Here is a 26,852-nt window from a genome sequence, read left to right on the forward strand (position 1 = left end):
GGATGCAATCAAGCATGTGTCTATTCAGCACTGGGACAAATAAGTGTGAGTGCACAAATGACTAAACAACTGAGTTGTTCTGGTAGTAATAAAATAAAAAAAAAGTAATGATCTTCATGTGGTACCATCATAATATCCTATATACCTCTGATGGCACATATCAGGAATTTGATGAAGTATTAATATGAATTCCTGTTGCATTACTCTTTAATACTGTTTACCACTGTTCTCTCACTTAACAATATTTCAAAAATAATTATGCCAGAATAGCTTTATTCTTAGTTTTATGTCACCATTATCATCTGATTCATTATAGTTTATGTTGAAATCTTAATGAACATAAATTTCACTATAACTCGAACATTTAAATTTTCACAACAGTGTACTTTATTTTAAAATATCTTACAATACAGCAGGGTTTCCCAAACTGTGTTCTTCGGAACACCAGTGTTCCGTGGAAGGTGAATAAGTATTCTGCGAGTAGTAGTTCTCCTGGAATTTGTCATTTTAGTTTTCTAAGCATTTTTCATGAATAAATATTTTATAGTGGAAATATTCTGAGGAGAATAATATTCATGAACATGTCGAAAAGCTCAGACCCAGAGTGCCTATTAAAATCTGTGTATCGTTAATTTTCACACATCAAAACCTTTCAACATTTGGGAAAGGGAATACTGCTGTTTATGATCGGCCATAAAAATTGCGTGCAAGTGGATTATAACAATGGGCAGTGTATCCTCTGTTCTCAAAACTGAAGGAAATGACATCTGTGTAGCAAATGTCAGTGACCAAGAGGCATATTTTTAAACATGGAAATATTCATGAATTATCACACAACAAAATCTTTCAATCAGGAAAGAGAATACTGCTGTTTATGACCGATCACTAAAATTGCCTGCAAACCGATTACAACAATAAGCGGCATATCCTCTGTTCTTAAAACTGAAAGGAATAAGATCTGTGTTGCAAATGTTAGTGACCAATCAGCAAGGAAGTATAAAGAAAATTTTTCCACTAAAATTGAAGATCAAGATAGTCTATCTGGTTCTCAAATCTAGTAATACTGAATACTTTCTTCACAAGTTCGTATTGTAGAGTGAAAGTTTCGAAACCGTAGTGTCATGATTTTTTAAAAAGTAATAGGCCTGCAGATTTAAATATTAATATGAATAAGAGACAAGGGACTTTGTTTAATTTTGGTATTAAGAAATCTCTTATTGAATGTGTTTGTGACGCAACAGATAGCGAGTCATCCACCAACAGCCTACAGAGCGATCTCCAGGATGTACAAAAGGAGGAGAAAACTACCAGCACACAGGAGAAAAAGTCTGCATTCGCTCATAAGTACTTATATTATAAATTTTTGATCAGAATGGGATATGTCAATGAAATCAGCACAAATTCATTTAATGATGTTGGCCTGAGGAAACTGCAATATGCTACAAGATTTCATTAGTCCAATGATTGATAATTGATTCAAATGTAATTTTATATTTGTCAACATGTCACACCGTATACATAAGTGTACTAATACTCTTTATGATTATGCCATAATTAATTATTAATATTATAATGTGTTAATAATAAATTAATACATTACAAAATAACCAAGGTGTTCGTTAAAATTTCAGGATATGTGAAGTGTTCCATCGTAGGAAAAGTTGGAGAAACGTTGCAATATAGTATCATTTAAATTAATTTTGTAAGACTAAGGTCCAAGCAGAATTTGCTTTAGAACATAAATCATCACAAAATGATACAGTACAATAAATGATCTAGTAGCATTTTAGCAAAAATCAATACTCCTCAGTATTGATTTTTGCTAAAATTGACACCATCCTACCAATGAAATGCTTTGGGTAACAATGCATGACACAAGAGAAAATTATCTGAAGATTTTTATACCTATCCCTCTCTTCATATTGTTCCTTTTTCTTATTAAGGAGACAACAAAAAAAGAGAAATCTAAGGAAGAATCCATTAAGAATGTTTTAGAGTTGAATTATGGAGAGATCCTCAGATAATCCATTAATTTTTGTTTATGGACTCCAAAATAAATCTAAGCTATGCCACTGTAAAAAAAAGGTGAATCTCTATTTTAGCTATAATTTTACTTATACATGATTTTCTCTATGTACAATTTTTAACACTATAGATCTCTCTCTCTCACACACACACACACACGAAATACAGCTCATACATTTGAGGTGATGCACCCAAAACCTCTTATGATTTCTTGAGGATATTCAAAAAGAGACTAGTTTGATTAATTGATGACCCATTCTCCTCCTTTCTCTCCCTCATCCTCAGATAATCCATTAATTTTTGTTTATGGACTCCAAAATAAATCTAAGCTATGCCACTGTAAAAAAAAGGTGAATCTCTATTTTAGCTATAATTTTACTTATACATGATTTTCTCTATGTACAATTTTTAACACTATAGATCTCTCTCTCACACACACACACACACGAAATACAGCTCATACATTTGAGGTGATGCACCCAAAACCTCTTATGATTTCTTGAGGATATTCAAAAAGAGACTAGTTTGATTAATTGATGACCCATTCTCCTCCTTTCTCTCCCTCAATTATTCCAAAACAAGAGCAGCTCCAAGTCAACATCCAGCAACAAACTGATTAATTCCTCTTTCATTCCATCTACCTATTCTTTGGAATAGTATTCATCGCTCCATCTTTCTCAAAGACCAATTTCTTTCGGCTGTTCAAGAAATACCTAACCAATTCTTTCTTCTTACCCGCACATGGCACTAATATGATACAGGATTTGCAACCTTTTGTGTGTGAAATATTATAAAAGTATTTAAATACATTTTTAATTTTATTTGTTGTTGTTGCTTAGCAAACAAATGTAAACTTTTTAATATGTTAAGAAATGAACATTTTACATTTTCAATGAAATCAGCAAAAAACAAGCCACCTCTAATAATTTATTTATCTGTTCCTAATGAGAAATCAGAATCTCTGTAGCTCAGTTGATATAGGCGAAGCTTTTTGGTCAGAAAGACCTGGATTCAATTCATGTCCATGATGCGAGGAATCTTTATCTGGTCTCTTTCGACTAAATGTGAGTTAATGTCTCATTTTTTCACCTGGAAACTTGGGTTTTTCAGCCCTAAGAACAAGCAAACTGGCCCTATGAACACAGATTTACAGCGATGAATAATTATGACAATATGTGAAAGAGATAGGGTCCTCACCACATGTCATCACCCATAGTGAACCTGAGTCAACTGCTAGGATAGGAGATGGGAATGAGAAATCTTTATGAGAAGAGAGACCACAATCTTACATAAATAATTTCACTAAGCAGCCAAATGTCTGCATGTACAGATCTATGTTATCAAAATTATCATCATTATCAAATTCCTGACATATACCCTCACAGGGTGTAATCAAGATTTCACTATATGTTAATCTTGATACAAGAATTGAAAAATTAATTCCTAAAATAATTCAGTACAAAAGTAATGAGGAACTGTTTTTTTTTTTGGAATTTGATATTATCAACTTGTTCATAAACAGTTAATTAAAATGCTTTCATTATGTTTGTTTTTATTTATAAACAAAATATAGCACAAGACAATTGCTAAACAAAAAAGTATGCCAACAGATGAGAATCTGGTATAAAATATTAAAAAAATATTGTTAAACATTTAATACATGAAAATTCTACATGGTATGACAGGGAAAAAAAAAAAAAAATTTGTCCCCAAGTTACTTACCTTCAACTACATACAGTTTCTTGAGTGGAAAATTAATGCTTGCTGCTAATTTTTCGATTAATGTTCTAAGCTCTCCCTCAGCAAGTGGCGTAAATTTATCAAATAATGGAGCAATGTAGTCAGCATATATTGTAATCAAAACCTATCCAATAAAAAAAATAATTTAAATATAATAATTCAACAGAAGTAGGCTGAAAAGTGATGAATAAAACCAAAATAATTAAGTAAATTATGTTTTAAACACAGATATTAGATGATATATCTACACTAAAGTTTTCTATGTACGAGGGCTGTTCAATAAGTAATAAGACTAATTTTACTGTCATGAAACCACTCATCACAATATTAATTTCTGTGGAATAAAGAAATGTTGCTGTCTGTATTAACAAAAGAGGTCGATAGATGGCGTATACGGGCTGATGTGCCAGAGGGTCACATGACTAAACACAAGCTTGTTTCAACGCGCTACGAGCCGCGACCAGTCATCGAAATGGAAGCGTCCTTGGAACAGCGTTAAGCGATTAAATTTTGTGTGCGTTTGCAAAAATCGGCATCGGACACTTTTAACATGATACGCGAAGCTTTCCATGATGATGCAATGTCGAGGGCAAGTGTTTTTCGCTGGCATAAAACTTTTAAGGAAGGAAGGCAAAATGTGGAAGATCTTGAACGTGAGGGAAGACCTTCAACGTCCATCACAGAGACAATGATCAACATAGCAGCGATTATCATCAAGGAGGATCGCAGAATTACAGTACGCCAGCTGCATGTTGTCCTGAATATTTGGGACTGAAACGTGTTTGCGCCCGATGGATTCCCAAACTCTTGACACCGGAGCAAATGCAGCATCGAGTGGATGTGTGCACAGAATGGAAAGAAAGACTGGAACAAGAAGGCGACAACTTCTTAAAACGCATCATTACAGCAGATGAAGCTTGATTGTATCACTATGACCCTACAATGAAACAACAAAGCAGTGAATGGAAGCATCCGTCTTTGCCTACCCCCAAGAAAGCAAAAACTGTAAAATCAGATGGTAAAGTTATGACCATAATGTTTTTTGACTACGAAGGCATTGTTTACCAACACGCTGTAGAACCTGGGAATACTGTAAACGGCTCATACTATGCAGATGTTTTACTGACAATGGTACAGCACGTCAAAAGGAAACGTCCATTGCTGAAGAATGGCTTCTTATTGCACCACGATAATGCAAGGCCACATATTGTTGGTGGTGTAGTGGACGTTTTGCAGAAGAATAACATAGATATCCTACCAGACCCTCCATACAGTTCTGATCTCGCACTGCGCGATTTCTGGCTGTTTCCTCAGCTCAAGAAACCACTAAGAGGCCACCATTTCGAAAGCAACAAAGCATGTGTGAAAGCTGCAGAGGTGGTTTTGAAAGAACTCTCAAAAAACGGACTTTCACATGTGTTTAAGAAGTGGACGCAACGTTGGGAAAAAGCATCGCATCTCACGGTAGTTACTTCCAAAAAGACCATGTAAATGATGACGATTAAAGGTAATTGTTTTCTGTATAAATATAGTCTTATAACTTATTGAACAGCCTCTGTACATACCTTGATCCTGGGTACATTTTCTTTTTTCTAAATGCTGAACCCAGATGGGAAAAATACAGATATAATTTTTGAGCCAGTCTCTAATGTCACTTTTTAATAACTCATACAATTGATGACAAATTAGGTGACTCTTGAGGACTAAGAGTAAGTTATTTGGAGCTAAGCACGCAGACTACCAATATAGCTAGATGATGAATGCAACAGTACAGTGTAACAGCACCTTTATTAACAGTGATGTGTGACATATGGATACAGTACATTTAGAAATTTGTAATATTCAATAATTTTTAATGCAGCATGCAAATAAGCTTAATTATTCAATGAAATTTAAATTTTCACTACATCTGTTCTTGAGATATTTGTTATATAAAAACATTATGAAAATATGTTATGAAGTAAAAAATATTGCTAATTTTTTTTAGTTTTCCTTTCAATACTCTTTTCATTTTTAATTTTTCTTGCTGGAAATGAATGAGTACTGGCACCTATTTAAAAAAAAAACACTGGCTGGATGTGACATGCCTCTCCAACAAAACCTGGAAATTTCACAACTTTACTAACAAAGTGCACAGTGGCATGACTGACAACACATACACTACTGAGGAGTATACTATCTGACATTCTTGTGACCAAGTTATATCTAATGATTTCAGATTGTTTTTTTTTTCAGTGTTGTAATAAAAAATACAGTTGGATCCAGTGGTGAGCTATAAGGGGCTCGCACGAGCCCTTTGTTAAATTTTTCTCAAATTTGCGAGCCCCTTGTTCTTGTCGCTTAATATGTTTCAAAAAAAAAATTTTTTTTTTGAAACATATTAAGCGACAAACTCATACAGTAACCTAACAAAAATTAGTCTATTCGCAGTGTATAGATTATTTGGAATTATTGTTCAACTCCTCTATAACAAATGCACCTAAGTTTGAAAATAAAATAAGCGCTTACGCTATCTTTACCCTTCTCCCTTCTGGTAGCCAATCGTATGGTAAAACCAGTAGCCAATCAAATGTTTTATAAAAGATTATCAAAGATTTCATTCTTATTATATTTTTATAGTTAAAAAATGTTTTTCTTAAGGTAAGAAAAACTTACTGTGTGCAAATATTTCATGTTTAGATCATGAAATATTTGTTTAAAAATGATAGCCTTTAGAGGCTGATTGTCCTCTCATACTTTTTGATTGGAATTTGTGCACAAGCTGCATTAATAAAAGTTCTTGTGTGAAATATGTTTTTTTTTTTCCTTTTTTTTGCTTGATGATGCGAGCCCTTTGTTAACATTTCATAGCTCACCACTGGTTGGATCTCACTATAAGCAAACTACAATCCCAACAAAAAGCCCGACAGGGCATAATACTATGCTAAAAGAAATTCAATATAACAAACTGCTATAAGCAACTATTCCTATGGTTACTTAAATATAAAGAGCCAATAGGCTTCATTTCGGCGATATAAACATTATTAAAATTAAGGGGATATTAAATCCCACATTGTTTTAAAAACGATAAGAAACTCAAAAAACTCTCGAGTTTCTTATTCGGTTTTAAAACAATGCGAGATTTAATATCCCCTTAATTTAAATAATGTTTATATCGCCGAAATGAAGCCTATTGGCTCTTTATATTTAAGTAACTTAATGGGTGCACCTTTTTCACAACTCGTATAGCAGAGTATATAAGTTCTTTTCGCTATACCCTTTGGTATTAATTTCGTCTAGCTACTCACTGATGAAGCCTCAATAAAGGCTGAAACCGATCTGAGTAGTGACCTCCCACCATAATGTAATAACAGCATACATTTCCTAGGAAATGTGTTTTTACATTATGGAAAATACCAAGAATAGCGATCAGAACTTTACCACCTTTGCTGTGAGTTGCCAGAGTTTGTACTACGTACTAGGACTACTTGCATTAGCTCACGCTAGTAATCACCAATACTTTTATAGTTTACTATATTCGGCATGAAACTGATTCCAATCTTTGAGTTTCTTATTCGGTTTTAAAACAATGTGGGATTTAATATCCCCTTAATTTAAATAATATTCCTATGGTTCCCTATGAGTTTGCAATGGTGAGAGTTAACTGTAATCTGCCTTGCTCTGATTTTCATCTGTTATGGTGTCTGATGAGCATCCTCATCTCCTAAAAAGTTCTCAAATTTTCACTCTGTTAACTATCTTCTGACATTGCTAATATCAATATAGAGCTGAATAGTTCTTGATCAAGTTCCACAGGTTTTCCTTCTGATCTGACTATAAAACTCAGCAATCTGTTGTATATATATCAGCTAGACTGACCAATGTTAAAAAATCTGCAGCAAAATATTGTCATTTTATTGCAGATTGAAAAATTTTATAGTAAAATTTTGAGGTCACTGTATATGACATTTAGAATGCTATTAAGCAATGGACATTACTTTTCAGCCTACTGTTGCAAATTTATTTCATACTATATAGCATTAAAAACAGGAAATCCTAAAAACAGAACTAATTATTCATTGATATAAAACTGTTTATAAACTGGGCTATACCATCTTTGATTAGCCCTGCTCAAACATTGTAGACTTAATTTTTCCATTTCATTTCCAATGAATTTACTAGCATTTAAAACTATTAAGTGCATCACAAGATATTATGTTAAACACACTATTTCAGATTAATATCTAAGCTAGCATCTTAAATGCTAAGTGAAAATCAGACCACAAGACTTAAAACTTCATAAACATCTTGTTCACTGTCTCAACACTTTCTGCAAAAGAATAAGCAAATAAGTAAAATGGAGTTAGAATTTTAATTAGGAATGAAATAAGTAGAGAAATTATACCTACACTATCACTTTCAAATTAGCATTGCAATGTGAAGAAAGAACATCACTAACCTTAATTGATAGGTGTGTCAATTAAGGACAGCAGTTTATAATGGTATAGGATGATTATAGTCAAAAGCAGTCCTTAGTAGCATAGGCCTCCTTCCCTTCACTCTGGATTCTGATAGCACACCACCCACAACCACTTCTTCAATGGGCAACATCCTTGTAGCAAATAGTTTACTTCTGTTATACACTTTTTTTTTTTAAATACAGCAATGGAAATTTTGAACTGCACAAGATAAATAAAGAACGTTTCAACTTGTATTTATCATTTTTGATAGTTTGCATGGTTTGAAAAATTTGCATGGATTGACTACAGTTTTTGGAGTGGAGGATTAGATGACTGCTATTTATAAGAATGATCTGGATTCTTAGACAACCTCTAAGATTCTTTTTCTTCTTCTTCCTCATATCACGAATCTATGCCAGCTGGCCTGTTGCGGTTTCAGCCTAGTGCTTCATCAGTGTGCTTCCTCTGTTTCCCTGACTTTTTCGTTCGTACTTTGGCATTTTTCTGGGTAGTAGTCCCCTTATCTGCAGTTTCAGTTACCCACAGTCAACTCTGGTTTGAAAACATTAAATGGAAAATTCCAGAAATAAACAATTCATCTTTTTTTTTTTTTTTTTTACCCTCTTTTACCTTGTGGTGTCAAGAGTTTATTAATCATCAGACTTCAAACCATTCACAGGATAAGGTGGTCAGCCCTACACCCTGGTGGTGTATCCTATGTCTGTAGTGTTGAATTCTCAAGGCCAGTTTACTTGCTTTGTGGGATGAAAAACCCCAGGATAAATTGGGAAAAAAATCCTACTGTCCATACCCACGACTGGCTAACTTGGCTATGGCTGAGGAAGATCTTTCAGCTCCTCACGTCACCAACAGGAATCAAACCTAGGACACTCCTTCCCCAGGCATATGGTTGCAAAGCACACAGCCACTAGGCCAGTGATGGCAAACCTATGACACACATGAGGGTTTCAGGTGACACACCTTGGATGTTGAAAAATATTGGTATTCTGATAAAAAAAACTGCAATAAATCATGCAAGATCGCTCTCATTTAAGGCGAAGGTAGGTTTGGCTTTGAGAATAAACTCAAAATATTTCAACGTGATTTAGAAAGTAACAATTTTAAGTATTTCCCAAGAGTGAAAATTTTTTTTAACGAAACCAGCCCCAAAAATCGTGAATAACATATCAACCAATCTATCGAAGTTCTAAAGTCAGTAACTGAGAAGTTTTCTTCTAGATTTGAGCAATTTCGAATGTTGGAACAAACAATCCAATTCATAAAGTATCCTGATGAAACAGAATTCATGGATCTTAAATTAGATGGCTTTGAGTAGTTGGATTTAAAAGATCTTGAAATGCAACTAGCCAACTTCCAGTGTAATCCTATCTGGAAAATAAAGTTTATTGCTCTTAGAAATGAATTAGAACTTGAGCAGGAACATCTGCATGATACCCGCGTGTAAAAATTCAGATTGGGAAATTCTAAGCAATAGATTTCGAAACAATGCCAGGATGAGGTGCCCAGCTCTTTTTCCTATAAGTATTCTTGACTTCAAGTTTGCTTGTTTCGGACGAAAAAGTAAAGTTTCTGGTAGAGGGGAACCCTACAAATTCTGTATAACAACGAATACCTCACCTTCACCTGAAAAGCTCTGAAAGCTTCCCGAAAACTTTCATGCTCTTAAAATCTTTGCTAAAGCTCTTCTAACAATTTTCTCTTCTACATACTCTTGTGAAACTCTATTTTCTGCCTTAAATAATATCAAATCGAAAGGAAGAAATAGATTGAGCAATGATTTGAGCGCTGCCTGTGTAGCATTAAAATGTACACACTATAGCCCTTCTATAAAGCAACTTTCTACCAGCACTCAGCAACAGAAAAGTCATTAAATGTAATGTAAGTTTGTAACTTCAGTTTATTAAATTAATTGTATAATATGAATTCATAGATTTTTTATAAATGTCCTATTAAATAAATAGCCTAATATGATATGTATACGTCACCATCTTATGATTATGTCGTTAAATTTATGATGCATGTATGCAAGTGCCACATCAACAACATCAATATTTAAAAAAAAAAAAAAAGATGTTTCACACACCTGGATAAAAAAGGTTCGCCATCACTGCACTAAGCTAACCGAGCGGACCAAACAATTCATCATAAGTTTTAAATTGCACACCGTTCTGAGTAGTGTGATGAAATTTTGCAGCATTGTTGGATTCTGAATGAAGAGAAATTTAGATTATTAATATTCCTTTCAGAATCCAACATAATCCACCATGGCAAAGGCTACAATTGTAAATATTATTTTATGTAAATCTCTTGTTATAAATTTTATAATTAAACTCAAGGCAATTCATGTAATTGCTTTGAGTTTAATTATTAAGTCTTATTAATTAATCTAAAATATGTGTTAGAAATGATAGGACCTTGTATTGAGATATTGTTCTATTTATTCTGATTATTCCTAATTTGATATGAGAAATTGTATATATAAATTTAATATGCCTTATGTGAAATATAATATTTTAGTTTTTATTTATTATTACCAGTATGTAAAAGTATAATGTTATGCAATGCTTCTGTTTTTATTTTATTTTTTTTGTTACTATGGAAATGGGCGAGAAATAGCTGGCGCGTGCGTGAATGGCAAGATATTGTATTGAACGGAGAGAAGGAATTGACATAAACAGAGCACGAGAAACATTTTGGCGGGAAAATAGAAGGGAGGTATATAAGCTAAGAGCGGAGAAAACCCGAGGCTCTTTTCTTTATCAGGACGGACCACTCAGGGATAGGAGAGCATTTTAGTATAGCACAGGCAGACGAGGAAAATACAGAGTAGCAGAAAAGGAATGCAAAGGATTGCTGTAACTAGAACCTTAGTGCTGTAATTAAGCTATTAAATTACCGGGAAAGTATTAGGCAACTGAGAATAATTCTGGAAGTTAAAGAATTACTGCATGTTCCATTAGTTTCATGGAACTTTAACAGAGTGCTGAATTAATCAAATAGTGTTAAGGGAGGAATGAGCATTTTCCTTTATCCAAATACGTCCATACATGTAAAGTGCAACCATTAAAAGTTCAGTTATCATTGAGAAGATTTCTTCTAATTAGTGCTGCCATAGTGTGCGAAATAAATACAGTTATTAAGTGTGCCCATAGTGAAATTGATGAGCAAAGGATTTACCCAGTAAGAATGTCCGTTTATGTGTTACTTCAGTGCAGAAATATATGTGTGATTCCTCCTGTTATTCCCCACATTAACTATAACGTTTTTTGCTGAAATCAGCCAGAGTAAGAAGTATGAAAGTGAATACTTGTGAAGCAGTTGTTGCCACCATTAATGTGCTGACTGTGTGATAATAGTAAAAACTGTTATTAAGAGATTTTGTGATACTGAACTCTATTAGAAGTTAATTCAATGTTGTGAAAGCTGTAAATTGGACAGCAGAGTGATCATAGATTGAATCTATAAGATGTTGTGACCTGTATGCTAAGATATTTATATTATTTTCTTGTCAGAGTTGAGCTTAAGTGCATATTATATGACCCTGAATTAAATGTTTTGTTTTATTGATTTTAAATTTGTGTTTGCCTGAATCTTGTTTATTGCACCATTCATAAAATTATCGGACCTAACGGGAGCCTTAAAATTAAGAGATAAACTCAGCCTGTATAAGAAATAAAGTTACCATAAAAAAATTAGTTATTGGTTGGTTCCACTATATTCCAATAGACTAATCTAGATATAGAGTGGTGCAGTCTAAAAATATAAATTTCTCTATATTAAAATTAGTAATCAACCAGCAACTAATTACTTGTTTAAAAACTAAGTTAAAACAAGATGGTGGATCAAATGCAACGAAGAAATACGATCCAACAGCATCCCGCCCAGGAGATCAATCATCCCTTTGTTCAGCATATGCACACTGTACTGTATATGCTATCTACCCATTAGTCACTTAGTAGTGGTCTCAGTTATCAGATCAACTGTAGCAGTATCGCAGCATTTACATTCAAGTATCTCTTATTTTCAATAATCATGGCCCCAAAGCAAAGTGATGCTGGTCATTTGGACATGCCAAAGAGATGCCGTAAAATGCCTCTTTTAAGTGAAAGTTCTCAACTTCATAAGAAAAGAAAAGAAAAGAAAAAAAAAAAAAAAATTGTATGCTGAGATTGCTAAGATTCCATTCACATTCGCATAACTTTTATTACAGTATATTGTTATAACTGTTCTATTTTATTATTAGTTATTGTTGTTAATCTCTTGCTCTGCCCAATTTATAAATTAAACTTTATCATAGGTATGTACATATCTATGTATATGGGAAAAAACATAGTACAGATAGAGTTCAGTATATCCGCAGTTTCAGGTCTTGGAAAGTATCCCCTGCAGATAAGGGGTGGGAGATACTGTAATCTATCCTATGCCGTTCATTCTAGATGCCCTTTCCATTTAGTTCTGATTTTTTCCTACAGTTTATTATTGGTGTTTGATTTAGTTCTTTCAGAGTGTGTCTTCATTCCTCTTTTTATCTAGTCTCAATATAACCTGCTGTTCTTCTCATATATTTCATTTCTGCTGCAATGATTTTCGTGCATACTTCACTGACATATAATGTTGGTTTCATAAAATATTATACATTCTTAGACCGCTTTTTTTTTTTTTTTTTTTACTCTCTATCGCTGGTCTTAATTCCATTATACAAAAAAAAAATTTCCTTAAATTAAAAAATTGTAGTAGTAATATTAGTTACTTATTGTATAGGCAGCATTCTTTATAGAAACAGAAACACATATACTGAATGCAGAATAACTTACTAATGAAACGATGACACAAAACAGCCATAAATATACGAAAAAGTAATCTCCACCAAACTTCACTATCTGGACAATACAGGCAACAATTGGAAGTAGTATTACTTGCATCACAACAAACTTCTTCATTCTATCCTTGACAAAGAATCCTGGTGTCTATAAATATTTCAAAACAGTTTATTAACTGTGACAATACCAAAAACAACATACAAGTAAAAACATTTAATTCATTGCCAAACTAATTGTAAATTAATCATCAAGTTACTACTAAACAATTTAAATTATGCAAACATTTTTAAACAATTACTAGAAGAAGACAGTAAGAATATAGAAAATAAATATCAGGAAGGTGGCAAAATGTTCTGGAGGCTATTAAAGCTTAGAAATGGAAGAAAGAGTACTGTAAAAGGAATCTGAGATGATAAAGGTGACATGAAAACTGAAGATAAGGATATCCTAGATGTTTGGAGTAATTACTTTGAAAGACTTAAATAAACTAAGCAGTGACAGAACCATACTACGAAATTTTCAAGAGGAATACAAAAATTAGTACATATTAATACTTGAGGTAGAAAACGCTGTCAAAAACTTGAAATGTGGAAAGGTAGCTGAAGTAGATATTTGAAAAGAAGTGCTTAAGTATGGAGGTATAAAGTTTTGCGGTGGCCACAATGCATAATTCAGAGGTTCTTTTCAGAAGGTCGAATTCCCAATGATTGGAGAAGAGCTTTCAGAGTACCCATCTATAAAAAAGGGAATGAAACTGAATATGAGAATCACAGAGGAATTTCTCTACTAAGTGTTCCAGGTAAGATTTGTGCAAGCATACGGTCTGAAAAGTTCTCGGCCTAACAATGAAAAAACAAATTTATAATTTCAAAATTATTTTTTATTTATCGACATAATCTCCCTTAAGACTAATACATTTATTCCAGTGATGCTCCAGCGCCATTATCCCGTCCCTGTAATGGTTCTCAGTAAGATCTGCAAAATACCTCTCTACAGCTGCAATCATCTGTTGATTCAAAGAAAAATACTGACCAGCGAGGAAGAGTTTTAGTTTGGGGAAGAGACAGAAGTCAGAGGGAACCAAATCTGGGGAATGGGGTAGACATTCCAACAATTCATAGTGCAAATCCCTTAATTTTCCCATTGGCAAAACACTTTGTGGGCAGGTGCATTATCCTCATGAAAGGTGATTTTTATTTCTTCTGCAAACTGGGTCTTTTCTCAAGAATATTTTCGTCTGGTTAAAAGATCGGGATAATATTCCCCGGTTACTGTTTTACCCTTTTCAAGATAATTAATACACAAAATGCCTTAGCATCCCAAAACACCAAAGCCATTACCTTCTCTTCTTTGGCACTGAACAACCGGCTTCTGTCCGCTGTTTTGACTGCTGTTTGGATTCTGGTGTGTACTGGTGAATCCAAGTCTCATAGTAATAAATTGACACACAAAATCAGTTTTATTCTTGTTAAAATGCTCAAAGCACTGTTCAGAGATTTTCATGCAAGTGTGTTTTTGAACAGTGTGGCACCCATCTTGCACAAAGCTTTTCGCACTTCGATTCACCAGTCATCCAATACCATATCATGCACTGATCAATGATTTCTGGTGTTACACTTTTTGGATATCCTTCACATGGATCATCTTCAAGGCTGGTATGGCCAAGTTTAAAAATCAGCAGCCTATTTCTCAATTGTCGAAAATGAAGGAGAAGAGTGCCCTTAAACTTTTATGAACTTCAAATGAATTTCTTTTAGCATTAAACCTTCTTTTACAAAGAATTTTATAACTGCAGGATAATCAATTTTATCCATTGATAAAATTGATTTTCATTGAGCCAAGTGTGAGCAAACAACTTTGTTTGCTCACATTTGGATAAAAGATTAAACTAAATTTATTATGTCTAACCAAATGGAAAATAAAACTTTCAACATCTTTCTCTAAATCCAGAATAATTTAATAAAAAGGTGGCACACCTTTTGGCAACTCATATAGGTAAAGATGACCTCGCCATTGCTTCTGCCTGGTATCTCCACTTCAGGGATTGTCTCCCACTGAAGAGACCTCAATAAAGGTCGAAACTAGTCTGGGTAGCGGCCCTTCCCTTAATGCATAACATTATACATATCTGCAAGGAGATGTGTTTTGCATTATGGGAGATACTGAGATAGGAGTGATGTTAGCTTGGTCCACCTTTGCTACGAATTGCCCAATGTTGTACTACCTTACATCTTCCTAAAGATATTTTCAGGCGCAAACTTTGTTTGCTCACACTTGGATAAAGGATCAAACTAAATTTATTATATGGAATAAAAGAGAAACTAGCAATACACCTAACTAGCAGTATAAAACATAGTTCAAACTCATTTTAGGTTATTGATCTGAGAGTTGGGTTAGAAATAAAGCACTTGATCAACGACTCGAGACCACAGATATGAGGTTTTGAGAAAAATTAGGGAAGTGAACTGATGGCATCAACAGAATATCATATTAAAAATGAAGATATTAGAAAGGAACTTGAAATTATTAGTATTCAAGAATGTATTAGTAAAGCTAATCTAAGGTATTATTGATCACTTAAATAGAATAGATGAAGAAAGGTTAGCAAACAGGTGTCTGATGCAAAAATGGTAGGAAAGAGACCCAGAAGAAGAACAAGGTCTAGGGAATTGATTCGGTCAGACATTCCTTAGAGGCACGAAATGTTAGATATGACAATATTGGAGTGCTAAATTGATTTTGAGGAAAACTGTTGACAGAAGATTAATAATGTAAACTTAATCATGTAATGCAGTCATAGTAACTTGAACAACCCCTGGCGGTACATATCAGGAAACTGATGATAATACAATGAATATTTGGTATGGTTGGTATAGAAAAGTTACTGCAATTTCATTTTTTTGCAAGTTACTGAAAAAAGTTTCACAAGAAAGTCATGAAGGAAAGAACAGTAGCTATTCCCTTTGACTTCTGACATGAAGCACTTTGAATTTTGTTTGTTTTTTTTTAAAGTTGATAAACTCAATTTTTAACCTGGTTATCAACTACATAAACTGAATGGCTCCCAGCTATTTCTGCTCACTAAAGATGTGAAACAGCAAGAAATAATTGTTGTAATACAATTGCTAAGAAAAATTAATCAACAAAAACATTCAACAACAATCCAACAAATAAAAATATCAATACTATTAATCATCAATTTCCTGACATTGTTGAAAATTGTTGACAGGAGATTACACACCCTCAAGAGGTGTGTAATCTCCTCTCAACAATTTTCCTTCAAATGAATTTATCACTTGTCTGCACTCCAATATTGTTCTATCTAACATTTCATTCTTCTAAGAAACTCCTGACTTAGTCACACCAAGATTGTGGTCTTCCTCTGAGTCTCTGTCCTGCCATCTTGCCATCAAATACCTCTTTGCTAAAATACCTCTTCCATTCTATTTAGTGACTATACCAACTTTGATTAGCCATGATCACACATTCTAGAATGCTAACAATGTCAAATTCTTTCCTAGTATCTTTATTTGTAATATGATTCTGCCACTGATGCCATTTGTTCTGGCTCCTAATTTTTCTCCAAACTCTCATATCTGTGGTCTCCAGTCTTTGATCAAGTGTGTTAATTTCTAAACCAATTCTCAGATCATACTAGGTTAGTATTTCAGCTAATTTATCTCTTATTCCATATAAATTTATTCAACTTGCTACCCACCATATCTTTGCTTATTCTGTTGTCTATTTCCAGACTTAACTTGTCATCTTCACTAAACACTGTGCCTAAATAGGTGAAATATTTTACTTGAGCTACAGGCTTTCCATTCAGAATGCAGCTGAAGTTTTCCATACACATGGAAAGGCTTACATGTTCACAGTATATGTCATTTATTTTCACGGTATTGATGACAACACAGAATAATAAAAAAAATAGTATTTATTAACTTATTTGCTGATATTTCGCTGGTATTATATCCAGCAAAAAGCTGGATACATTTTTAGTGCATTTAAGTAGCCAACACCCTAAAATCCACTTCACAATGGAACAGGAAGCTAATGACTGTCAGCCCTTCCTGGATACACTAATCACACAGCTTCCAAATGGTTCCTAATTTTTTTTCTGTTTAGGAAAAACCCACACATACAGGGAGATATTTGTACAGTCACACCATCATCCAGCTCAATAGTGCGGTATCCTAAACACACTAAGTCACAGAGCTAGAACTATTTGTTCCAATGACAATGCTCTTACTGCTGAACTCACTCACTCCACACCTTCTTAGCCAATGGCTATAATCTCCATAGGATAGAAAAAATATTAAATGCTCCCCAGAAATCCCCTCCATTGTCTACCACACAAGACTACAGCAAAACTGTTACCATCCCATACATTCAAGGCACATCTGAAAAGATATCTAGAGTGCTCAATAAATATCAGCTACGCACTATATTTAAACCTTATGTCAAATTGGCAACTCTCATCTGTTTCACCAAAGGACAAACTCTTCTTTATCACATCCAGGAGTTTATGACATTCTGTGTTCTTGTGACCTAGTCTTACTACAGACAGACAAGAAAAACTGTTGACATCTGCCTTGGTGAACATAAAATACATCTGGCACTATTGTTATTGCAAGTTGGGTCTAGCAGAACATGCCTCAGATACCACTTTATACAGGATCAATTGGAAGAAAACCAAAGTGTTACACAGAAGTCATTAGTCAGAGATTGTTTTTGGAATCAACAGAAGTTGTAAAACACACTCCAAACGTCAACAAGTAGTACGACTGTAAAAATTTACCAAAAATCTGGGAGAGCCATTTTAAGATCTAATTATTATTTATTTTCTCTCTCTTTCCAACATAGATGGTTGCCTAATTAGGACTTTAGCTCCTTGGGTTGTCCGTTACTAATTTTTTTTAAATTAGTCCCATTGTTTTACCAATTGTGACAAACTGTTTTTGTGCTCTGAAGATACTAGATATAATACCAGCGAAATATCAGTAAATGAGTTAATAAATATTATTTTCTTACCTTTCTGTGTTGTCATCAATACTGTGAAAATAAATAACATGAAATTTTCCATGTTCCTGCCTTTTTTCATAGTTTGGGTCTTTTTTTTTTTTATTGCTGATTTTTATGCCAAATTTGTTATAGCTGTTATTCAGTTTGGTTAGAAAATCCTGGAGGCCTGCACTGGATGTGTTCAGGACAACATCATCTGCATAAAGCAAAGAGCTAACCTTGATACCTCTAATTTTAATATCAGGTTTAATGCCACTTTTTTTCATGATTCAAACCAACAGATGTATACTAGTTCAGACAGTGTGCATCTTGATGTATTTACTTAAATTCTAACTGCTGACTTACGACTTTCTTAAATATAGATTATGTATTGCTCTGTTTGATGCTCCATTTAGTCCACATAATTTTATCATCATCAAATTCCTGGTACTCTCAAGTGGTGTACAGGATATGATAGTACTTCATCAAAAATTTACATCATTACTAACTTCCTATCTACAATTTTTCTCCAAATCAGTCTGTTACTTGTCAAGACTCCAACATTATCAGATCTTATATTTCTATCGCCTAAGGCACTTTGTACCGTATCAATCCACCTATATCTTGGTCTTCCTCTGGGTCATTTTCCTGCCAACCTGGCAGAGAACACTTGTTATGCTAATTTTTCCTCGCCCATTTTGTTTAAGTGACCATACTGAGATGAGCTCTGCTAACGCATTCCTGGATGCTGACAATGTCAAGTTCTTTCCTAACATCCTCGTTTTTAATATGATATTGCCATTGATGCAATCTGTCCACGCCTATAATCTTTCTCAGGACTCTTATATCTGTGGTCTCTAGTCTGTGGTCAAGTGTTTTACTTCTGACCCAACTCTCAGATCCATAAATTAAAACTGGTTTGAACAGTGTCTTGTATACTGTTAATTTAGTGTTCCAACTAATTTCTCTTATTCCATATGAATTTATTCAATTGACTTCCTACCATACCAGCTTTGTTGATTATGTTGTCTATTTCCATATTTAATTTACCATCTTCACTAAAAATCTTGCCTAAGTAGCTGAAATGTTTTACTTGTTCCACAGGTTCACCGTTCACAACACAGTTGACATTTTCAACAATTCTACCTATTTTCATTGTCTTCGTTTTTTTATTGCTGACCTTTATACCATATCTATTACAACAGCTATTCAATTTAGTCAGGGAATCTTGCAGACTTGTAGCGGATTTATTGATAAATATAACATCGTCCGCGTAAAGCAAAGAGTTGACATTAACATCCCCAATTCTGATATCATGTTTAATACCACTTTCCTTCATAATGTGATCCATATAGATAATGAATAACAGAGGGGATAATGTACATCCTTGTCTCACACCAGATTTAACATTAAACCATCTTCCTGTACTTCCTTCAATTCTAATTGCTGACTTACAACTCAAATAAAGACTAAGTATTGCTTGATATAATGCCCCATTGACCCCATATAACTGTAGCATATTGAATAGCTTCTCTCTTGGCACCTTGTCATATGCCTTTTCCAGATCGACAAAACTTAAATACAGATCTTTGTTATATTCCCATGCTTTCTCAACTATTTGTCGTAAAGTGAAGATCTGATCCTGACAGCCTCTATTTGGCCTGAATCCAGCTTGTTCTTCACCAAGCTTTTCTTATGCATAATTTTAGTGTTTTGAAAAGCATTTCTTTGGGCACCTTATTGTATGCCTTTTCCAGATCTACAAAATGTCAGTACAGATCCTTGTCATATTCCCATGATTTCTTAATTATTTGTTGTAAAGTGAAAATCTGATCTTTACAACCTCCAATTGGCCTGAATCCAGCTTGTTCTACAATTTTTTCTGCCTCTTCTGAAGTATGCTTGCATAAATCTTACCTAGAACACTTAGTAGCGAAATTCCTCTGCAATTCTCACATTCAGTTCTATTCCTTCTTTTTTTTTTTTTTTTTTTTTTTTTTTTTTTTTAAATAGCTGGTACTATGAGAGTTCTACTCCAATCACTGGGAATTCAACCTTCTGACCAGGCCCTCTGAATTATGCAGTGCAGTCATTGCAACATCTTTATACACCTCCATATTTGAGCATTTCTGGTCAAATATCTACTCTAGCTGCTTTCTATACTTCAGGCTTTTGATATCTCTTTTCTCTATCTTTAATATCTCGAGCAGTGATATGTACTCTCTTTGCATCCTTCTTGAATATTTTATACAACTGAAATGTTGACAATTATAATGTAAATATAGAAGTAACATTTTGAATTTAATATATCATGGACATGCTCTACACAATCAAATATCAAAGAATTAAAGTAGGTCACTGATCATATGACAAAAGCAGAACACTGCATATAAAAAATATTACTCATCCTATATGCTTACATGTTTGTGTTTAGTGGAAAGATCATATATCTGAAGATAATTATTAGCCTAATTGATTTAGCTAATTGGATTATTAAGCCAATATTTTGCCTTTGTCACCAAGGCATCTTTCACAGACACAAAGAAATATACTAAGCACATGTGCAGGTTTACCAGCAGGAAGGCAAACACAAATTAACTATAAAAGACAGGCTTTAGTGAGAAATGCCAGTGAGGACTGTTGGAACCTGCCTTTTACAGTCAGTTTGTGTTTACCTTCATGGTGGTATGCCTGCTTGCATGTGCTTAGTATATTTCTTTGTGCCTGTGAAAGATGCCTTGATAAAAAATTATTCGCTTAACAATCCAATTAACTAAATAAACAGTTAATTATCTTTATGTGTGTGTGTGTTCTCTCTACTAAACATCAACATGAGTTATTCCATATCTATCTCATTATACTGCTTGTGGATTAGTAATCAACTTCAATGGATTTTATCACTTTCATTTACTAAATGATCTGAATTAGTTTCATTCCATTGTTCTTTGTGTATTATGAAAAAAAAAAAAAAAAAAAAGCCTGTCATGGCCAACTCCACTTCATATAAATCTAATTTCAGCATGTGAGAATATCCATTACTGTGTTTCAGAACAAAAACCAGAGTTAAGAATTATCATAAATAAAGAGGTTATTTTTGAAATATAAAGATACATAAAACCATAGATATTTATAGAATGCAGTAAGAGGAGAACAGATTGGTAAGTTAAAGATAGAACCTAAGAAAGAGTAATAAATTCTCTTCTGAAGGACTATGGTCTACAAAAAGCTGCTAATTTTCAGCAGTCTCAGGGTAGTTAATGTTATCTATAGTCTTATGTTTATAAATTTGTTCTCTGGCTGATTTTGTCTCTTTCTCTGGAGGAAGAAAGAAGGAGACAGAGAAAAAGAAAGCTAATGCCACCTCTATTTCAAGAGACCAGCTAGCATGCCTTGCTTGTATTCTAGACGAGTGAAACCAAATTCATTCTAACCAAAGAATAGCAGTGATGCAAACTAGGCTTATTCTTAATTAGTATATCTTAATCAGCAAACAGATCATTTTAATAGTAAAAAAATCTCACAATAACAACAAATTGGTCACTCCAAGTGAAATTGTTAGGAGGCTGAGGCTGAATAATTTATGATTTTGATGAAAGCAAGTTATTTTGTTACCTTTAGATGGAAAAAATTTTTTTCAGATGTTTCCTGCCATTATATTAATTATGGAGGCCATTTTTATTTGGCAGATCCACAGAATTCACTTTCTGAGGGATTTAAAACCTGTTGTGATTAATTTTAAATCACAACTTACAGATTAGCAATGTTTTGTTGCCATTCTTCTGCATGAAAGAAACAGACAGGATAGAATAATTTATTGACTATTTAAAAGTTTCATGAAAATTCTTGTGCTTCAAAGAAGAAATATGTGAATAAACTAAAAAATAGGTTATAACAGGTAACACACATAATGAAACATCAGAAAACAGGAACAACAATGAAAAAGTGTGCACTGGCTACGAGCTCATATGAAGTTGTTTGCTGGTTATGGTGTGCTGCAAACAATTGGTAACATGTGCATGTTGTATTGAATTAGAAAAGACCAATCTTGATGTAAAATTATCCTATTTTTTGTTGCACTGATGAGGATATTTAATCATTTCAGCTGATTCCTTGAATGCTCTTAAGAAAAAACTACAATCTATGTGGAGCATTTTGGTTTACTGCCATAATACTTGATGTTTGGTTTCAGTCATATGTGATGCCATTCCTGATTTGCGTTTCCTTTTGTTCTATATGTTCTTGATGTGTTCAGATTGGCGTACTTCTAACTCGCCTGTCTGTCTTATGTACTGGAAATCACAAGTAAAGTGGATCTTGTAGACATGTTTTTTGAGAGGTAGATGGGGAGATTTTAGAGGTTTGTTTCAAGAGATTAGAGATCTTGTTGGGAGGAGGGGGGGCAACCATTATATTTTGTTGATTTAGTATTCCTTGATATTTTATCTGTGACTGACTATACTTAGGGAAGAATCACTGTTGCTCTGAAGTCTTGTTTTTCACGTTCATTCTTGGAGGCTGCCATAGAATTTTGTTGACTAATGTTCTATTGTAACCATTCTTTGGTAGGATGATGCTGAAGTAGTTGGATGAATATGAAACTAATTGAACATGATGCATACAATTACTAGTAGTTCCTTGCAGACTACAAAACTAGCAAACAACTTCATAGCAAATGAGCTCTTTCCATTAACTCCTGGACTTTAAAGTCATTCATTTTTAATTTTCTGCAAACATTGAGCCAATGTTTTTTCAAAAAATAAAGGATTCAATCAAGATGAATTTTAGGTATAAATGTTCTACTACATGTATAAATGAAATTCAATCTAGGGACTACACAAGATGGTGAAAAAGAGCACTGGAACACACAAAGCAGCTGGCTGCCATCTTAGAAAAAAAAATGAGTTTGTCTCAAGTTACAAATAAGTTACATTTTAATGCTCAAAGTTACACCTTGAGCATTAAAATCAGAAACTGGACAATACGGAAATTGTTGTGATTAATTTTAAAACCATCTAAAATGGTAAAATTCTGTAGATTCACCAAAAAAAAAAAAAAAATGGCTGCCATAATTAATAAGGATGCCAGGAACAACTTCTTCCATCTAAAAACAGGATAACTAAATTTCATCAAAATGCAACATTATGCATTTCAATTTAATTTTTAATTTGACGATTTCAAAATGGAATGACACTAGCATAAAAAAATTCCTCATACATAATGAAACAAATATAACTTAAGTATTTTAATACCTGTTTATTAAACCCATGACGCTGCTCAATAACAAAAATGAGATATACAGTCCACGGAAGATCAATGAGGGTATTGATCAGTGATCCCATTACTGTAAACACTGCAGTCTGGATAATCTAGAATTATACAATTTGAAAACATTAAAATTTTAATCAATCAGAATCTAAATCATTTCATTCAAGTTTTTCAAATAAAATGTATTTTAAAATAAAGTATGTCAGGTAAACAACATAAATGAAAAAAAATAAGTCAAGATAATTCTCTGTAGCAACAGAGATCTTTCACTTATTTTTACCATATATGACAGATGTTTATTTTTTTAGCTTTACTCTTAATTAATGAAAATGTATGTTGGTATTTTAGTAGATGACAATATATAACTAATTATATATCGTTATTAAAACTAAATATTGTTTCATTGTCAAGGAACTATAACACAGGTTTACCAATGCATACATGTAGGTAAAAAAAAGTATACAGGCACTAATAACAAAGAATGATCCAAAAAAGAAGAAGAAAAACTTACAGTCGTCTGGTTCTGACAGCTGGGATGAAGGATAAGAATAAGATTCTTTCATATATATGGTAACTTCACAAAGCCAAACTAAGGCTGGGGGTGGTTTTTCAGAAGGGAGATGATCGTTAAAGAGTTAAAATTATATCTGATCATGGTTCTAGTCATTCTGCAATCTGGAGGTTGATGATATTGTACAATTCCTATGTAATAAACCCTTTGGTAGTATGAGGAGAGATGATGCAAACACTCTTCAGCTATTCAACTATCCCTTCTATGAAACATTATGAAATTTCAGTGTTTTATATTTTTACACTTGAATAACAAGTAATCTCAATCAATTCTGAAAGGATGGATGTTTGATGAAGTCAGCTATGATCTGGATCCAATTGTTGTTTTGATGTTGTTATCAATATTAAAATAGAATTTACATACACTATAGAATTTACTGTACATGCAGGTCATCTTACATGGAAAGGAAAGATATACAAACAACTAGATGGACAGCAATGCCCCCCTTTAGCCAGTGTTTCTACATAGAACACTTGGAAAAGCTAACTATGAATACAGCCACTCACACTATTTGGCCACATGGTCCAAACACATTAGATACATTTTTAGTATATTTAAATAGTCAACACCCTTAAATTCACTTCACAATGGAACAGGAAGCCAATGACTGTCTGCCCTTCCAGGATACACTAATCACACGGCTTCCAGATGTTTCCTTATCTTTTTCTGTTTATAGAAAACCTACACAGGGAGATATTTGCAGTCATACCATCATCCAGTTCAACAATATGGTACTAATTATATATTGGGTTTAATCCTTTATCTAACTGTAAGCAAACAAAGTTTGCACATGAAGTACTTTCAGGACTGGGGCAACTCATGGTAAAGGTGGTATAAGTTCTCATTACTTGCCTTAGTATCTCCCATAATGCAAAGCACATCTCCTTCCAGAGATGTATAATGCTTTATATATTTAGTTTAATCCTTTATCCAAGTGTAAGCAAACAAAGTTTGTGCCTGAAGTATCTTCAGGACTGGAGCAACTCGTGGCAAAGGTGGATCGAGTTCTGATCACTTTCCTTAGTATCCCATAATGCAAAGCACATCTCCTTGCAGACATGTATAATGCTATGCATTATGGGAAGGGTCACTACCCAGACCAGTTTCAACCTTTATTGAGGTCTCTTCAGTGGGAGCCAGACCCAGAGGTGATACCAAGGTTGAAGCAATGCAGAAGTTATATTTGAATATGCCAGCTGATAAAAGGTGTCAACCTTATTATTAAATTACTCTGGATTAGAGAAAGATGTTGGAAGTTTTTTTTTCACTAACACAGACTATAAATTATATATTTAGTTTAATCCTTTATCCAAGTGTAAGCAAACAAAGTTTGCACCTGAAGTATCTTCAGGACTGGGGCAACTTGTGGCAAAGGTGGACTGAGTTCTGATCACTTTCCTTAGTATCCCATAATGCAAAGAGTATAATGCTATGCATTATGAGAAGGGGTCACTACCCAGACAGGTTTCACCCTTTATTGAGGTCTGGCATATGGAAATATGGCTTCTGCATTGCTTCAACTTTGGTATCACCTCTGGGTCTGGCTCCCAATGAAGAGACCTCAATAAAGGTCGAAACTGGTCTGGGTAGTGATCCTTCCCATGATGCATAGCATTATACATGTCTTAGGATACTAAGGAAAGTGATCAGACCTTTGCCACAAACTGCTCCAGTGCTGAAGATACTTCAGGTGCAAACTTTGTTTGCTTACACTTGGATAAAGGATTAAACTAAATATATAATTTATAGTCTAACCAAGTGAAAAAAAAGACTTCCAAACAAAAATGCATAATGCTATGCCACAAGTTACCTCAGTTCTGAAAGTATACTTCAGGTGCAAACTTTGTTTGCTTACAGTTGGATAAAGGATAAAACCCAATATATAATTAGTAGCATAGTCAAGTGAAAAAACTTCCATAAACTATCTGTAATCCAGAGAATTTTGATAATAGAGTGTGACACCCTTTGGCAACTCGTATAGGTAAATATGACTTCTCCATTGATTCCACCTTCATCACCACCTCTGGGTCTGGCTCCCACTGATGAGACCTCAATAAAGGTTGAAACCAGTCTGGGTAGTGATAATCCCAAATGAATAGCATTATACATGTCTGGAAGGAGATGTCTTTGCATTACAGGACATACTAATACAAGTGATTGAGAACCTATACCACCTTTACCAGGAGTTGTCTCAGTCCTGAAAGTACTTCAGGCGCAAACTTTGTTTACTTACACTTGGATAAAGGATAAAATCCAATACATAATTAGTAGCATAGCCAAGTGAAAAAATTTCCAAAAAAAAAAAAAAATCAACAGTATGGTATCCTAAAAAGCTATTTGTTCCAATAGCAATGCTCTTACTGCTGAAATCACGCACATCACACCTTCTTAGCCAATGGCTATAATCTCCACAGGATAGAAAAAATACTAAGTGCTCTCCAAAAATCCCTTCCATTGCCTACCACATATGACTGCAGCAAAACTATTACCATCCTATACATTCAAGGCACATCTGAAAAAATATTTAGAGTTCTAAATAAATATCAGCTATGCACCGTTTTTTTTTTTTTTTATGTTGGGCCCTAACATGAGAGGTTGGCTGATCAACCTAGAATACGTTAGTGCTGTATATGGATAGTGGGGTCGGGAAAGGAGAAACTTGTTTACATTTGATTTAAAAGCCTGTATGTTGTATTCCTTGGGAAATACGTCAAGAGAAAGACTGTTCCACAGTACTGCAGTAGCAAGGATGAAGGAGGAGGAAACGAAACTTGTTCTGTGGATTTCACGGTGTACTGTGAAAGGATGTTGGATGGCAGTTGTACATGTTCCAATGGGCTTCGTACAGAGTGGAGGAATTATTGATGCTGTTTCAGATGAACATGTCCCATGGAAATATTTATAGAATATACAAATTGCAGAGAACGTCTATGTGAAAGTGAGGGAGCGAGTTGGTAAAAGATTGGT

The 26,852-nt window shown here is 33.9% G+C and overlaps 1 protein-coding gene across 1 annotated transcript in view; it reads right to left on the reverse strand.

The window, feature by feature from the left end:
* LOC150096008 (CAAX prenyl protease 1 homolog) overlaps window positions 1–26,852 on the reverse strand; it is a 132,511-nt gene that overhangs the window by 41,739 nt on the left and 63,920 nt on the right. Inside the window, exons 4-6 of the mRNA XM_090408982.1 lie at window positions 23,299–23,415; window positions 13,040–13,192; window positions 3,748–3,889 (exon numbers count right to left, since the gene is read on the reverse strand). Of these exons, the coding sequence (XP_090265108.1) occupies window positions 3,748–3,889; window positions 13,040–13,192; window positions 23,299–23,415 (412 nt within the window). The remainder of the gene's footprint in view (window positions 1–3,747; window positions 3,890–13,039; window positions 13,193–23,298; window positions 23,416–26,852) is intronic.

The sequence above is a fragment of the Typopeltis vanoorti genome, chromosome 19 (genome assembly GCF_054136105.1).
Source record: "Typopeltis vanoorti isolate ZY-2024b chromosome 19, IOZ_Tvanoo_1.0, whole genome shotgun sequence".
Taxonomy (NCBI): Eukaryota; Metazoa; Arthropoda; class Arachnida; order Uropygi; family Thelyphonidae; genus Typopeltis; species Typopeltis vanoorti.